The 18,312-nt window shown below is 34.8% G+C and overlaps 1 protein-coding gene across 1 annotated transcript in view; it reads left to right on the top strand.

The window, feature by feature from the left end:
- FRAS1 (Fraser extracellular matrix complex subunit 1) overlaps positions 1 to 18,312 on the top strand; it is a 483,962-nt gene that overhangs the window by 425,839 nt on the left and 39,811 nt on the right. Inside the window, exons 54-59 of the mRNA XM_012552056.2 lie at positions 6,990 to 7,236; positions 9,251 to 9,595; positions 9,897 to 10,057; positions 10,536 to 10,683; positions 14,418 to 14,623; positions 17,066 to 17,222. Coding sequence (XP_012407510.1) covers positions 6,990 to 7,236; positions 9,251 to 9,595; positions 9,897 to 10,057; positions 10,536 to 10,683; positions 14,418 to 14,623; positions 17,066 to 17,222 — 1,264 coding nt within the window. The remainder of the gene's footprint in view (positions 1 to 6,989; positions 7,237 to 9,250; positions 9,596 to 9,896; positions 10,058 to 10,535; positions 10,684 to 14,417; positions 14,624 to 17,065; positions 17,223 to 18,312) is intronic.

Below are 18,312 nucleotides of genomic sequence, written 5' to 3'. Positions count from 1 at the left end.
AAAACAGATCTCTTGCCCTGCTTTAAAAAAAAATCAAGAAAAAATAAAGGTTAAAAAAGAGAGTGAGAGTATGCTTCAATCTGTATTCAAACAATATCAGTTTCTTGACTGGATATGGATAGGATTTTTCATCATAAATTCTTCAGAGTAATCATGGATCATTGCACTGCTGAGAATAGCAAAGTCATTTACAGCTAGTCATCCCCGAAATTGCTGTTACTTTATTTACAATACATTTCACTTTGCTCTTGAGTTCATGGAATATTTTCCAGGTTGTTTTTTTTTTTCTGAGAGCATCTTGCTCATCATTTCCCATAGAACAATAATATTCTATGTCATAATGTGTTAACAGCCTTCCTGAGGAATTTTGAATTTTTTTGAAGATTGAAAAGAGTCACTCTTTCTGTTGAGTATAATGAGTTATTCTAATCAATACACATCCTTCTAAAAGGCCCTGGGCTCATGTTTCATTGAAGTATTTTTTAATGCCATTGACTTTCCTTTATGCATGATTCTTAAATGAAGAGAAGATGGCTTAAGCCAAATATACATGCTCCCTAAAGATTCATGATCAAATCTTTTTCGACCCCAAAATGGGTCACAACTTTTAAAAAGAAAGGCAAAAAACCAATTAAATATAGACCTCACATTTAGACAGGCAGATTTTTGTTTTCTTTGAAAGAGGAAATGTTTTGGAAGAGAAACAACTTGCTGTGAATTGTTATAATTTTGAGGGTTTTTTTTTAAATAAAAATAATTTGTTTTATAGATTTTAAATGACTCTAAAAGTCTTTGACTATAACCATATAAACTAAATATGTTTCAGTTTATATCAAAGCCAAGCAAAACCCATTTCCCTATTTCTCTCCATTTTTATTCATGAAGATCCTCATCTTCATATGTAGATTTTAGTTTTCTACTCAAAAGTAAAACTGGAATAAAACCGTGAAATTTTGTCATTTTATTTTATAAATAAATACATTGTTGTTCAGCCATGATGTCTGACTCTTTGAGACCCCATTTAGGGTATCCTTGGCAAAGGCACTGATGTAGTTTGCTATTTTCTTCTCTGGCTCATTTTATAGACCTTACTTCTTAGTTCAAACTGTTAAGTGACTTGCCAAGGTCATACAGCTAGTAAGTGTCTGAGACCAGATTTGAACTCAGAAAGATGAGGCTTCCTGACTCCAGACCCAGTTCCCAGTCCACTGTACCATCTACCTTCTCCATTAGAGTATATTGCCTAGCATTGAAATCATTAAATCAAGGAGAAGAGGCATTTTAAAAATCAATTTCTTTGTATAATTACAAATTGATTCCCAGAATGTGTGAACCAGTTCAGAACTCTAGCAACAATGCTTCAATGTGTCTTGTTGGTGTTGAGTAATTTCAGGCATGTTTGATTCTTTGTCACCCCAGTTTTCTTGGCAAAGATGTTGGAATAGTTTTCTGTTTCCTTATGCATCTCATTTTAGAGATGAGGAAACAAAGGCACAAACATGATTAAGTGATTGTTCCAGTAAGTATCTGAGACCACTTTTAAATTCAGGAAAATGAGTGTTCCTTTCTCCAGGTCTTGGCACCCAATCCATTGTACTATCTAGCTGATATTTTTGGTTTGCCTGTCTTTCCACAATTCCTCCAATATAAACTGCTCCTATCTTTTGCAATCTCTGTCTGTCAAACTTCAAGGTTGTTTTCATTTTTGCATTTCTATTATTAATGATGTGTAACATTCTTTCTTATGATTGTTAATAATAGGAATGTAGTATAATACCATGCTTTAAGAATTGTAATCTAAGAAATGAGGAAATAGATGATTTCAGAGAGATTTGGAATGATTTGTATGATCTGATAACAGGATGAAATGAGCAGAACAAGGAAAAAAATCTTATAATACTTCAGTATTAAAAAGGGAATAATTTTGACAGCATTATCCACCTGCTGATAGAGAGGAAAATTATTCAGATGCAGGATGAGAAATAGTATATTTTTTGAACATGTCCAATAAAGAAATTCATTTCGCTTGCTTACTATGCATATTTGTTATAAGAAATGTTACAAGGAATTTCTTTCCTAATGGGGTACATGGTGGGAAGAAAAGAAAAAGAAATTTCTATTAATATTTGCAATTCTTCTTTTGGGATATGTTTGTTTATATCCTTTGAGCACTTACTCACTGGGTAATGGATTTTGGTCTCCTATATTTCCATTTGTCGAATATGTATTTTAACTATCAGATTGTCCTAATATATTTCATGCATAAGCTTTTCCAGTTGATCATTTCCCTTCTTCTCATAAGCACATTATTTTTTAAAATTTAAAATGTTTTATTTTCAGTTCCAAATTCTCTTTCCCTGGACTTCCTCCCAAAGAAATATAATATCCATTATACATAAGAAGTCATGTGAAAATTATTTCCACATAAGTCATGTTGCAAAAAAAGAGAAAAAATACATTAATTTTGTTCAAAAGCTTTTCATTTTATATAATCAAAATTTTATATATCATCTTTTGAAATTTCCTATGTCCCTTATTTGGTTAAAAAATTCACCCCCTACTATTGTATTTGCATAGCATATGACTTGCTACTCTTCTAACTTTATGATCTTTTTCATGTTTATTATTCAGCTCATATGTCCATTGTGCTAGAAAATATTTGTCTAACATTAATTTTATCCAAATTTCTTTTCAGTTTTCCTAGGGAAGTTCCTAGAAAGTTCTTTCATAGGTGATTTTTTCAAGTTTATGAAATGCTATTACTAAATTCCATTATTTATGATTCTTCCTTGTCCACTTTGTTCCATTGATCAACTTTTCTATTTTTTTTTAAAACAACTGCCAATGTTTTCATAAATTCACTGCTTCATGATTTAGTTTTAGGTCTAGAAGTTTCATTCCCTCTTCCTTCCTATCTTTTTTCATTATTTTCCTGATATTCTTTTTTCTCTAAATGAATTTTTATTTTGTTTTTATTTTGTTATTATTTTGTTTTGCTTTGTAAAATATTCCTGAGTAGTTTGGTATAGGATTAAATCTTTAAGTTAATTTTGGTAGCTTTGTCATTTTTATTATTCTGCTGTGGTCAGTCAATGAACACTAAATATTCCTGCCAGTATTTGAATTTTTTAAGAAGCATTTTGTAAATGTGCCCATACAAAAATTGCATATGCTTTGGTAGGTTGAATGACTACTAAATATTTCATACATTTTTGTATTTATTTTGAATAGGATTTTCCTTTCTATTATTGATCCCCTGTTTTTTGCCATTGCTATATAGAAATGCTATTTAATTTTCTGGATTATTTTGCATGTAACCTTGCAACATTATTGAAGCTACAATCTCAATTGGCTTTTTTTTTTTTTTTTTTGCTGATTCCTTAGGATTTTCTAACTAAAACATTATATCATAACCAAAAAGAGATATTTTTGCCTCTCTTCATCAAACAATAAGTTTTTATCTAGTAGTCACTAGGTGCCAGGTACTATGCAAGGTTCATAGATTACCAAAAAGGGCAACAATAGATCTTTTTTCTCCAAGGACTATTGAATTGGGGAGATGTCAATAAATAATTAGGTATATACAAGATACAGGCAGAGTCAGTGGAATGTAACTTTAGAGAGGAAGTCATTAGCAGCCTCAAAAGTCTTCTCTTGAAAGTGCCATTTGAAATGTCTTAAAGAATGCTGGGAATTCCAAAAAGGAAAGAAGGCAAAATATTTCAGGCATGGGATTCCAGGCATTTAAAGGTGCCAACAAAGAAGATAGGTTATCATGTGGAAAGCACAGCAAGTAGACCAGTATGGAATTATAAATTACATTAAAGGGAGTAAAATGTAAGGAGATTAAAGTGATAAGAAGAGACCAGATTATGAAGAAATTTGCATGACAATTAAAGAACTTTTTATCTGCTCTTCACAGTTAATAGAGAGCCAGTGATGACATGGGTAGTCCAAAGAGATTTAAGTAAATCTCTTTGTCAGTTGTGAAAAGCAAAAGGGCCCAGCTAGTGGCCTCCTTCAGGCAACCATGAACCAAAGATCTGTATTAAAATATAATTAAGAAATATTTAACAAAATAAATAACAAAACAAAATAAAAGAAATAGGCAAAAAATATAGATAATGTTAATTTGTGATTTTTTTAAAGTCAATATGCAGGCCATAGGTATCAGGGCTTTTTTGAGTTCAACATCACTGGTGCTAAGGATGAAATTGGAGTGGGATCAGAGAAATCAATTAGAAGTCTATTGAGAGGTGATAAAAGCATGAAATAGGATGATTCCTCAGTGAATACAAAAAGTGATTGTATATAAATGACATGAAGTTAGAAAGACCAAGATTTAACAACTGACATTTTAATGCTTTTATCTTAACTGCTTTTGCTAGCACTTCTAGAATGTCTCAAAGAATATGAGGGAACTTCCTTGCTTTATTTCTTTATTTATTGGGAAAGCTTCCAGTGTTTTTTTTTTTTAAGGTATATAATGATAGATAGCTCTTGGTTTCAGATAGATACTTTTTAATTATTATAAATATACAAATACATAAACACACAAATATATATATATATATACATATACATACCTACCCAGCATATATATATATATATATATAAATTATGTGTGTATATATATATGTATGTGTGTGTGTGTGTATATATATGTATAAATTATATACAAGGAGTGAGAGAGACAGAGACAGAGCATGCAAGCAAGCACATGTGAGGGAGGGAGAGGGCAGAAGGGAGTAAGGAAGAGAGAAGGAGAGATGCAAGAAAGGAAGGAGGGAGAGGGAGAGAAATTTAGCATAAATAAATGTTGGGTTCTTTGATTTTCGTTTCCTTTATATTTGAAGGTCTTTTTCTTAGCCACTTGGCAGAATTTTTTGATCATTAGAATTGTTAAATATAATCACTCTATATCTTGAATAATGGTCAAAAGTTCCTTCCCCCTGTCCAGAAGTGATTTGTGGATTCTTTCTATTGGTATATTTTTCTGTATTCAAAAATTCTAGGTATACATTATGATTTTCAGATTTTTCAATTTCTCATGTTCTTTTGAGAGATATATGCTCTTTATATTGTTTTTGAATATTCTATATTCAAGATTAGTGACTTTTGAATTTTATGAGGTATATGGTTTTTGTTTTTAAACGTTGCTGTCTTTTGTTTCTCTTTTGCAAGATTTCTCTTTACTTCAATATTTTTATATTCCAGATTTTTTCATCTACTACTTCTTTGGAAGATTTAGTTTTTTTCTATTTTACTAATTATTTCTATTTCGAGAGCAGTCAATTCCAACTTTTGCTCCTTCCTAATTTTTTACCTTATGAATTTCTTTTCTCTTATATCCTTTATAATAATACCTTGAAATACCTTCTTTTTGTTTCATGTTTTCTTATGTAAATCCACAGAGTTCTCAGTTTTATTTGGCATTAATTCAGTTTTCTTTGTCTTAGAATATTTTTAAAGATGACTTTGTAATTTCTTTAAGGATTGAGTGCTTTTCTTCTAGTTGTATGATCTTTTCTGTTGATTTATCTTGTTCTCTGGGTTTTTACTTTACTTTTTCTTTTAGTCTTTATATTTCAACTTTTTATCACATTCACCTATCACTCATTATTTATCTTCTCCCCAAATTGCTAGTGGGTACAATCCTCTTGCAGTAGTCTAAAGTATTTCTTTACTCTCCTTCCATCTTGTGGGATTTCTGGGTAACCAAATTATACTATATAGTCATTGAAGGGTAGGGAAGGACTGGCTCCAGAGTTCAGTCCTCTTCCTTAAGTAGCCATTCACTGTGACCCACCCTGATCTAATTTTTCCCTTGACTATCAATCAATTGGCATTTGCCATTTTTTGCAGAATTAAAAAAGGTACTCTGGAAAGAATTTCTGTAGTTTTGGCAGGTTTTTTACTTTGGTGTGCCCAATGCAGAAAATGCATGCTCCTTCTCCCTTACAAAATTTCCCCTAGTCAGAATCATTGTTGGTTGTTTATTGCCATTGGGGTGGGACAAGGTGAGAAGGATCTCAGAGAGAGTTCTAGGCCTTGTTGGGATGCCTTGTATTGTACTCCGCATCTTTCCTAGGAACATAATAGCTGATCAAGGACTGATATTTTTTAATTGACAATTGACAATTATTAATTGACAATTATCTATCTCTTCTCCCCATCTTTTTAGGAGTTTTTGAGAGTTTGGGAGTGGGAGGCTGTGGAAAATGTCTCATTTATTATCTTGTTGGTTACATGATAATTAGCTCCTCCCATATGTTCACTGTAGGAAATTCCCAAGTTTGTTCCAATTGTATTCCAGCTATTTTAGATTCAGCTTATTTTAATAGTGAAAAATTAGCTGAATATTCAGCCCATTTTATGCAAATTCATTTTTGTAAGCTCATGCTCCATTCTCCTTTTCTTTTCAATGCTAAAGATAGACAAGTCTGATATTGAATTTGGGAAAGAAAAAAGAAACCTGCCTTTGAATCTGATGTTTATATAAGTAGAACTAGTTATTTTAGAGCAAGAGGGAAAATTTCTAGACCAAAAAAATGCCCAAGGTGCTCATCAAAGAGCAAGGTGGTAGTTAATTTTATGTATTTTCATAACTTGAGGATTGGAAAATAAAATTTTATATTCTTATAACTTCAGGATTACAAGATATCTTCTGACTTTTTCATAATTTGAAAATTCTCATATATTACATAACAAAGAATAGGTGGTCCTTTTAAAGCAGCTCCCATTTTTCAGATGTAGCAACTGAGATTTGGAAATAGAAACCCTTTTATCAATACCAGGTAAGTTGGTGTGAGAGGTTGAGTTAGAATTCACTTTCTTTCTGGATTTGGTGCCTTATCTCATAGGACTCTTTTTCAGGTATACATCAACCTGGAGAACCTGGACAGAATCAGAAACAGGGGATGCTTGTTACTAGGGACCAGCTGTCATAAACTTCTGATGTGGACCTCTTATTATTCTCTTAATGACAGGTACAGTTTGATGAGCGAGAAGATACAAAATCCTGTACCATTGTAATTAATGATGATGATATATTCGAAAACATTGAATTCTTCACTGTGGAGCTCAGCATGCCAGCTTATGCCTTGTTGGGAGAGTTCACCCAGGCCAAGGTCATTATCAATGATACTGAAGACGAACCTACATTACAGTTTGATAAGAAGATCTATCGGGTCAATGAGAGTGCTGGATTTCTGTTTGCACCTATTGAAAGAAAAGGTCAGTTCATGAGCATTCTTGCTATTATGTGGGAGCTTAAAGCTTAAGAGTGGAGTACTGGAATTTCAGATTTATTCCTACTTCTCTGGGTGGCCCTGGCCAAGTCTATTTTATTAAGCCAGATTTTCTCCTATGCCAAAGTTGTTTCTGAGAAGTTAATCTGGAACTTAGCAAAGCATATTCACTTTAGTGAAGCTATTCCCAGATACTCCCCTTAGTGGACTCAAGGAGGACTCATATTATCTAATAGGAGTGAGTCAGTGTTGCTTCCTTCAGTGTCTACTAATGAGGAGTAATGTCATTAAAGAGAAGAGCAGAGTTTTCAGTGTCCCAGTTTCTCAATCTTTAAAATAGCACAGAAAATATTTATCACCTGCCTATCTCAGTAGCATAATGATGTTCCATTCTAACCTTTCAGACTCTTAAATAAAAGAGCCTGAATGATACATAATAGAGAATAAAAGTGTTGAGCTCCAAAAATGTCATTCTTTCTTTGGTTATTTCCCCTTAATAGAATAAGCAGTATGCAGAAGGCTTCCATTAATTCAGCCTAATAGACAAGCTACACTGGATGAGTAGCTACAAAACATACATACAAGCTTTCCACCCCTCTTCCCCCACCATGATAAATAGGAAAATCAATAGAATCTACTCTTTATCAGCAACCTGACTCAAAAGATTGTTTCTGCCTTGTTCTGAAAAAGGAAGGACCTATTTATCAGGCTGACCTGACCCTCTGGTGCTCCGAGGTAAAGAATGCATTCTAAGATAACTCTGTGAGACAGCTTGGTGAAGAGAAAAGTAGAATCGAGAATAGTGTCAACCTTGTGTCCAAGACTGGCTTCATCAGTTTGGGATCTCTGTTGCAAATATAAAGATTACAACAGTTCTCAAAGATTGATCTTAAAAGGTTGCTTAAGAGCAAAGGTCAGAAAATTATGCTCCGTAGGTTGTCACTGCCTAATTTTGTATGACTTTCAAACTAAGAATGTCTATTTTCCATTTCAGAATTATATTTTAAAATAAATATAAATTTATATTTTCTGAGGCTTACATAAATTGATTATAGCCAGATTTGGCCCTGTTTGCTGACGTCTAACCCTAGGGTCAGAAAGATATAGTGATTTACCCAAAGTCACAGAGCTCATAATGTTAAAGGCAGGAGTCTAACACTGGTCGACTTGATTTGAGATCTAGCATTCTTTCCACAGCACCATGTTGCCTGCCCTTTTGTAGTGAACCATTCAAGGTAAAAATCAAAACAAAAATTATGGGGATTTATGATTTTACGATGTTATAAAATAAAGACTCTTAGGAATTAAATCCCCTTAAAAGCCATGGGGATGCCAAGAGAATGAGTATTTTTCTTTAAATGGTTGTTAAGTTCATTATTAAATCTGCTGACTAGAAATTAATGTAGCAAATATTGTATGCTCCATAAAACCACAATGTTGCCATTTGGTGAACAAGTTGGGTTCATTGATTTCTTTGGGTGACAACCCAGACTTGATCATGGGCTGATAAAAGAGAAACAGTAGAGAAGATAAGTAAAATTGTTTCTACAAACATGCATTTTTTTTTGCAAGCTCATTCCTTTATGGGAGTTTAACTGCAGAAGTAGATTCATAAAACCTGTGAACTGAGAACTACCTTCAGGAGACAACTACTTTGCCTCTTTTAAAGCAATGAATATGTCCCTTATCTCTCCAAGCACTGTGTTTGTTGATGGGAGGTAGGGGGCTTAGGTAATGAGTCTTGTGAATTAACAGAGCACTCAATGGGAAATCCATCTCTAGCAGTTGGGCAAACTAGTTGAATCCTCAGGTGGTTTAAGGTCATTTGACCTTAAAAGAAGCTACAATTTAGGAAATTTCCCAGCAGATCTTTGAAGGAATTCACTATGGAAGGAAGACATCCAAAGGGTTGCAGACATATAAAAGTTATCAAAGATTCACGTGAATATTTAAGAAATATTCATCCTCATATTTTCGTTTTCCCAATCTTTCCATTTCAGGAGATTCCAGCAGTATCATATCTGCCATTTGCTACACCATCCCCAAATCAGCCAGGGGAAGCAGTCTCTATGCTCTCGAATCGGGATCTGATTTTAAATCAAGGGGAATGTCATCTGAGAATCGTGTAATATTTGGACCTGGGGTCACTACTTCCACCTGTGATGTCATGCTGATTGATGATAGCGAGTATGAGGAAGAAGAGGAATTTGAGATTGCGCTGGCAGATGCTTCTGACAATGCCCGAATTGGAAGTGTAGCTTCAGCCAAAGTATTCATTGGGGGCCCCAATGATGCTTCCACAGTGTCCCTGGGCAGCACAGCATACACTGTCAGTGAAGATGCAGGTAAATAATGCAAAATCCTACTACCTCCTTCTGCCCCCTCCATTCCCATTCCTTTTTTCTTACCATTATAAGTGGCCATGAGAGCAAGTAATGAACTTCTCTAGTATGATATGTTGTTATTGTTCAGTTGTTTTAATCATGTCCAACTTTTTGTGCCCCCATTTTTAGATTTTCTTGGTAAAGATACTACAGTAGTTTGCCATTTCCTTACTACTTGAGAATAAAACCTTTATTCTCTTAGGAGGAAAAAATATTTCAGTCTCAAGGTGATTACCAAAACTCTGTGTTGCTTTCATTACAGGCACAGTGGAGATCCCTGTTATCCGACATGGTACCGATCTCTCCACTTTTACATCAGTGTGGTGTGCGACCCGTCCTTCTGACCCACCTTCTGCTACTCCAGGAGTTGACTATATTCCAAGCTCTAAAAAAGTGGAATTTCGGCCTGGTGACACTGAACAGGTAAGGGGGTGCAAAGATCACCAGAGTATAAAGTCAGAAGGATGGAGAACCGTGATGACATAATTGTTAAATAATTAACGAAAGCATCATTTATCTTTTGGGTTATCTTTTTGCTCAGCAACCATGATGTCATTTTGCATCCTTGCATTCTGTACTTTATTCACAAAAACTTCCTGGGAGAATTTCCATAACACATCATTAATGTTCTGGTGTCTTAGAGCTGTACTTCCCCTCTAGGGATAGCTGATATATTTACATATAAAGTATTTACTTCGTGTTTTTACATATGAAGCCCTGAAAACAGATGTATTTATATAAAGTCCTGAAAACAGAACACTGGGATGGGTATAATAAAGAAAACAGTGTTTTCAGTTTAAGATCAAAGAGCACCCACAGATAAACTCTATCACCTGGCTTTTGGTTTACCAAACAAGTGTATTCTAGGTCTTTGATAAATTTTGTTTTTATCTTTTTCTAGCACTGCCCATTGGTCATTTTGGATGATGCTCAGTATCCTGCGATTGAAGGATTAGAAACATTTGTGGTTTTCTTGAGCTCAGCACAAGGAGCAGAGATGACCAAACCTTTCCAAGCTATCATTGCCATCAATGATACATTTCAAGATGGTAAGATCTAGGATGAGCTTTCTCAAGTGGTGAATCTGATTGTATTTCCATATTTCCTTCAGTTTTCTTCTTTGAGAGACTGAATGAGATGGGGAAATGGTTTCATTCAGTGGAAAAAAAAAAACTCACATTGTAACTATGTTTAAAAATCCATGAACACAGTATTTTTATGGAGCAATAACTGTAGTAAAAGGCCTTGCTTTCTCAGGATTGAAGATTACATGGAAGAGAAGGAGATAAAACTGGATTTTTTTTTTCATTTCATGGAGGATTTAAACATTGTCATTTGCAGTAAGGGAAATTCTTCTTCCTTTCATTTCCCTTTTCTTTACCTCCTTTTATTTTTATCTTTTGCTACAAATTAGTAGTCAATCTGGTGCTTCCTAGATAATAGTGCTTGTAATATATGCCCACTAATGCTATTATAGCTTCTCTCTCTCTTTCCCTCTCAATTCTTTTTTCCTTCTCTGTCCTCTTCTCTCCTACTACCTTTTTTTCTCCCTTCCCTGTCTTGGTGTTTAATATACACAGCAAATGCTCTTTAATTGTTTTTTCATGTTCTATTGAGTATTGATGTTGGAGTTTCATGGAATCATAGGGTCAGAAGAACCCAAATTATAAACAATTCAAGGATAGAGACCTTGTTTTATTTGTCCCTGGATTTGTCTTCAGCACCTAGCTTACATGGTGCTTTGTACACAGCATGTGCTTCATGTTTATTGAAGTACTGAATTGAATATGATTTGTGTTCTAAGCTTCAGGACAAATTACATCAATTTCTCAACATAAATGAATCTACAATTTTAGGGGCCTTCAGAGAAGGACATTCTGCAACTTCTTTAAATGTCAATAATCTATAATACTAATATTGTATTTTATGACAATAATCTGCAAAATTCTTTATTTTAGCTAACTTGAATCTTAAATTTAAAATCTAAACCTAAAATGATCCCATTTTAGTCCATTTTCTGACCAATTCTCACTGGAGGTGGAGAACCCCTGATTGTTATCATGGTCCTCATTATCATTATCATCATCATCACTGACATTTCAAACATACACATATATAATATTCATAATATTAGCAATACAAATATATGCAACTACACAAAAGTATTCATATAATGCATATACACATATCGACATACATATATATGCATTGAATATAAACTAAACACGTGCATATGATAAGACATATTGGCGCATATGTATGACATATATCTGCATAGCAAAATGTAACATGTATTACACATTTAGGCAATACGCAAGTATATTCTGGCTGAGTCGCTTAGCCAGATGCTAGAGTCAGAACTTAAACCCAGGGTCCTTCTCACCCCAAATCTGGCTCTTTTGTTGCTCCACCATTGCTCTCAATATAGTGAGTTCTGAAACACGTAAAAGCCACTAGAGTTGCCTCCAGATTAAACCTCATTTCCTCTTCATCTTCATCCATAGGCTCCAAATCCTTAAATCATCTTCTTGACTTTCTTAGACTGGCTTTTTACTGTAGAGTCCAAAACTGGAAGGAGCAACAACAACAATAATAATGATAATGATGATAGTCAGCATTTGTATGGCGTTTTAAAGTTTACAGAGCACTTTAAAATATCATCTTGTTTGATCCTTACAATGACCCTGACATTATTTATCTCATTTTGCAAATGAGGAAACTGAGACTGTTAGAAATTAAAATGACTTAGCTGGAGTCACACAATAGTGGCTAAGGTAGAATTTGAATTCAGGTCTTCTGGACTTCAACTCCATGAACTCTATCCACTTTTCCACTTAGCTGCTGATAGTATCCGAGTTCTGGTATGTCAGGTATTAAGTAATATAATAACCTCAGAGTTCCTATGGATGATCATACTCCTGTTTATACAACCATACCATTTGCCGTCTTCCTAAACTAGAAGGAACTTTGAAAGTGTCCTTTCATATCTTACTTACTAACCTTACACAATCTTACATGTTTCAATATTACCACAGGCACTGGAGTTGAAGTTGACTCAGAATATTATTAAGAAGATCAACAAATTATTGATTGAATGAGCTCCTACTGTATACAATACACTGTCTCAATTCTTTAGTAGACAGCAAGAATTTTAAGGACAAGTCCCACCATCTAGTTGGCCCATTGATTAAACACCATCAACATTATCACTTTCCTTTGCTCTTGTCTCTGATTTGATACCAGCTGACTCAACTTCACAACAACTAGAATCCTAGGAAAATTGTTGAGAGCAAGTCTCATTCTGTGAGGGTTTGAGTTTCATTTCATCCAGGACCTGGAGCTATTTTTTCATCTCTTTTAAGGTAGAAGTTAGACATCATCATCACAAGCCTTTCATCCTACATGCTATTTTAATATGTGTCACAACCTTAATTTATTGACTTGAATGTGCTACTAATAATAGCTAAAACCATTATAATTTTCTTTAGATAATGGTGTTCTTTGAAGAAGAGTCTTTTGAATGCTTTTAGGAATTTAGTTTGCTAGGTTTAAGTTAGATAATGAATGTATACTTTTTATTAATATCAGAAGTCATGGGTAATACACGTTTTAGGTAAATCAAGTCATCTTCCCAATGCTTCTGAACATCACAGGATTAGGTGTTGTTTGGACCTTCCTTCCTCAACTCCCATTTCCAGGTTTAGCAGTCTCAAGAGGCCATAATGGGAGCAAATAAGAGGATTTCCTATAGCTCTAGAGACTAGACTGGACATAGGGCATGTTACTGTTTGTTTGCCTGGCAATCCTTGTGGTGCCCTAAGCACTCCTAGGGGCTAGTGATGATTTTTATCAAAACTCAGAATTCAAATTCAGAAAGTAGCTAGGAGTCAACAGCATATCAGTTACCCATCAGAATTGAGGGATAGGCAATGTGGTCATGAAAGCTGGACTTGGAGACAGAATCCTGGTTCAGAATCTAGTCCTGGTTCTCCTCCTGGCTTAGATAAGTCATGTCCATTCTCTGGTCCACTTTTTTCTCCTCGGTAAAATGAAAATCTTCTATTTGATGCAGTCTTGGACACACCCAGATCTATGGTCCTAAAATCAAAAAACTTTGTAGTAGGTATTGTTAGGCAGAAAAGAAGCCTTTCCACTTCCAAGGAGCAGACAAACAAGTGAAAATATGTCATCATGAAAATACTGGGAATATCTGCACTGAGATATTTGTGGGCAGCTAAGGTTGCATAGTGATTAGAGTGTTGCACTAGAGACTGTCATTTAGCCTTTTCTCAGTCTTAGTTTCTTTATCTGTAAAATGAGGATAATAACAGTACCTTTCTCTTAGAGTTTTTGTGAGGATAAATTGAGATAATGTTTGTAAAACACTTTGCAAACCCTAAAAGTAATATATAAATGCAAGCTATTATTATTTATACAAAATATACATCAGCTTTCCTTTAAACTCCATGTAAATGTGGAATACAATCCACCCCATGACGGAAGCCCATTTCCTCTAAGAGCCCCATGTTCTTTAGAAACCACATGTTTTTCTTGCCCCATTTTATTCCAGGATAAAATGTTCCTCATTGCAAGAACAAAAACTCTGCCTTGAGGACCAGATGTAGTGTGTCCCATGTTGCTTATATGAGTTTTCATTGTTGCTGTCCCACTGTGCAGCTGATGAGTTCTTTCTTCAGTCAGTGGTTCTGTAGTTGAGTACTATGGCCACAGAGAAACTCCTGGGAAACTAATGAGGACATTGTTCTTCCTTCCATCCTTCTAGTGCCCAGCATGCAGTTTGCTAAGGATTTGTACCTGGTGAAGGAAAAGGATGGCATTCTGCATATTCCCATCATTCGAAGCGGAGACCTGAGCTATGAATCTTCAGTGAGATGCTATAGCCAGAGCCAAACAGCCCAAGTTATGGCGGACTTCGAGGAGAGAAGGAATACGGATGATTCACGTATCACATTTTTGAAAGGGGAGAAGGTGAGTACATTACATGAGATACTCCTCTCAGCCTTGGTATACTGACTTTGGTCAAGTTGGTAATTTTGACAAATTCTCAACACTCTAAGAGTTAATACTTATTCATAATATGAAACAAGTGGTTAGTATAGTTATAGAGCCTAAGGCTTTGGTGGAGAAATGAAATAAGAATTGTAAAGCATTTCTGGATTTTTGTCAAATCCAGAATATCCAGTGTCAAGGGCAACAGAGAAATCAAGATGCTTGAGAAAAAGTCCACATCCAATATTCAGCAATTTAGAGACTTGGTAGCTTAAGGAAAATAGTTTCAGTTGAGTAATGAGTCATAAACCATACTATAGTTTAGAAGAGAGGGAGCAAGAGGGAGCAAAGGCTTTGAATGTAGCCAGCTTCTTCAATGAGTCGAGCTGAGAAGGGTTAGAGATGTGTGGGATGAGAGCTATGTGGTCATGGCAGGATATACTGAGAGACAGAAGCGACTTAGACATGTTTGTACCCAGCAGAAAGGATACCATTTTATTCTGTGGATTGGTGATTGTCCTTTGTCCTTGAAGAGAACCAAAATGACACTACTGTTTTGGAATCAAGATTCATGTGTTGACTGGTGGATAAGACCAATAGGAACTTCGAATGCTCTCGTACCGATTAGGCACAAATAGCCCATATATGAACATTTGGAGTAAAAATATCTCTAAATTTGCATATCTTGTGTTTCTTTTGAGCTACTGCAATTCTGCTTCTCTCCCAGTATTTAGGGAGAGATTCATGATGTTTTTGGGCAGTGAGAATGATAATGGAAGAAATCTAAGCTGTGTTCTCGTCTATAGCCAGTATGACTTAGAAAGTATTTGGGTTGAATTTCTCCATTCCCATCTGAAGTCATTTTTAAATTCAAAAGAAGTCTTTTCTCTTAGCTGTGAAAATCCTCAACTGATAGAAAATAAAAGTAATTATTTAGTTTTCTAAGCAAGCTAATGAATATGTTATGTCTTGTGTACAGAGACCTACACCTTCAGCAAACCTCTACCAGTGTCCAAATCAACCAGGTCAAATGTGGAGGGACCTTTTGGGCCACTCCACATCACTGAGAACTGTTGATTTCAGCTTTAATAGGAATCCCTTCTTCTGGGTTGTCTCCTCCATTTGAATGTTAGTTTGCTGACAATAGGAACAGGAACCATTTTGCTTTTCTGTTTGTAAACTAAGCATGATGCTTTATACATAGTAAATGATTAATAAATACTTTTTTCATTCATGCATTCTATCTTTTTAAAAATGTTAAGGACGGAATATCTTGTAGTCTTTCCCTTTCTAAAAGGTACCTAGAGGCAACAATAGCTTGAGGGCTAGGCCTGTAGTCAGGAAGACCTGCATTCAAATACAACTTCAGATACTTATTTTCTAGCTATATGATTCTGAGCAAGTCACTTCACCCATCTGTCTCAGTTTCCTCAATTGTGAAATGGATATGAATATACATCTCAGTAGATGCTTAATAAATATTTGTTCCATTCCTTCCTTCTTTGTTCTTTATTTATGACAGAGCTAAAAATGAAAAATCATCATCATCATAGCCAACGTTTATATTGTTATTACTATGTGCCAGACACTATAATAAGTAAGTGCATTACAATTCTTATTTCATTTCAGCCTCATAACAACTATGAGAAATAGGTGCTATTATTACCCATTTTACTGATGGAGAAACTGAGGTAGACAAAGGTTAATTAACTTATTCAGGGTTGCATACCTAGTAAGTATTTGAAGCCAGATTAGAAATGACTCTAGGTCTGGGACTCTATCCATTGTGTCATCTAGCTGCCCAAATCATCAGTAGTTAGAATCTGGCTTCAAATCACCTGCTCCAATGCTTTCTATTTGTATTCTACCTACATGATTTGGGGGAGCGGGGGAAGTCAAGTCTTTCAACCTCCATGACCCTAGTTTCCTCATTTAGAAAATGAGGGAGTTAAGATCAGAAGGCCTCTCTGGGTCCTTTTCTGCTTTAAAGCTTCTCTGGATTTGAACAGGAAAGAGTCTATCATTGAGTCTCTGAAGTAAGAATTATACCAAAGAATATTTGTATGTTCTCCTTTACAAATAGATGCATTTGGGAGCAGCTACGTGGCGCATTGGTTAGAGCACTGGCCCTGAAGTCAGGAAGACCTAAGTTCAAATCTGGCCTCAGACACTTAACGCTTCCTGTTAGCTTAGTTAGCACACTAGCTGTGTGACCTTGGGCAAATCACTTAGTTCCAATTGCCTCAGCAAAAAACTCCAAAAAAAAAAAAAAAAAAAGATGCATTTGGCTCTCACTGGTGTACTTCTTTAGATCTATTTCTATGATACTTCAGTTATCTACAAAATAGAATAATCTTTCCAAAGACATCTAGGAAATTGTTGAACTTTATTTTCACATCTAAATCTTTGTGTTTGATATAGGTGAAGAACTGCACTGTCTATATTAATGATGACTCGATTTTTGAACCAGAGGAACAGTTCAGGGTCTATCTTGGCCATCCTCTTGGAAATCATTGGAGTGGAGCAAGAATAGGAAAGGGTAACATGGCCACCATCACCATATCCAATGATGAAGATGGTAAGTTTAAAAAGTGCCTTAGTGAATGGTGACTTGAACAGGTGCTTACATAATTAAAAATTAGAAGTGCTTTTGAATCAAGGTTTTTTTGGAAATACTTACCAACCGTATGTTTATATAACTTGGAGCAACAAATGATACCTTTGTGAAGATGGGTTCTAAATTACTAAAAAGAATTCAAAGAACTTGGTAGCTATTAACCTAATCCATCTTCACCATGTTCCTGATAAACACTGAGTATGTTACAGCATCTTTAACTCCTGAAAAAACTGGACCACAGAGAGAGAAATGGACATATTCCAAATATATGATAATTGTCAGATTCCTGAAAATAGAATTCACCTACCAGTATATCCTTTGCTTTGAAAGATTCATCACTTTCCTGGAAAGAGTCTTATGTAATTTATTAGTTTTCCTTATTCAAATTGGTTTATTTAATGACTTAAAAATAAATTGTTTAAGTTACTACTGTACTGATACATATGGGGCATAATTATCACTTAATACCCCTAGTACTGGGTAGGGAAAGGAAATGTTGAAGGAGTAGTTACCTATAAGGAAAGATTTAGATGTTGGGGAAAATCAGGAAAAAAACAGAGTTCAAAGGATACTTTAGTAATAAATATTTATTAAGTGTATACTGTGGGAAAAGTACTGTGCTAAATACTGAGAAAGATGAATTGATGAATGGATGAATAATTTGTGGTTCTTGCCTTCAACAGACTTCCCTTTAGTAGGGGAGAACCATGCTTTAATCCTCAATCTAACCTTCATCCTCTCTAAAAGCAAAATAGTTTGAGAACTTGAGAGAGATTAATCCTGGGTTCTTATTGGATAAAGAAAGTATTTTCCTTTGAATTATTGGTTATATTCTCCTGGTTGAAAACCATGACATTATAGCAGATAGAAAACTGAAAAGAAACTTCTAGAGAAGATGTCTTTTACTTTCTCCTTCATAGTTCTTGATTAGATTATTCTTTCAAACTTGAATTATAACATCTAGTCAGTTGTAGTAAAGATAGATTTCTCTTTCACCTTTGGTTCTATATAATTTTATGTATAATCAACCTTTTGTGTTATTCACTCAACA

This window comes from Sarcophilus harrisii, chromosome 6 (assembly GCF_902635505.1).
Source record: "Sarcophilus harrisii chromosome 6, mSarHar1.11, whole genome shotgun sequence".
Taxonomy (NCBI): Eukaryota; Metazoa; Chordata; class Mammalia; order Dasyuromorphia; family Dasyuridae; genus Sarcophilus; species Sarcophilus harrisii.
Note: the sequence above shows the minus strand (reverse complement) of the source record. Positions and strands in the feature narration are given on the sequence as shown.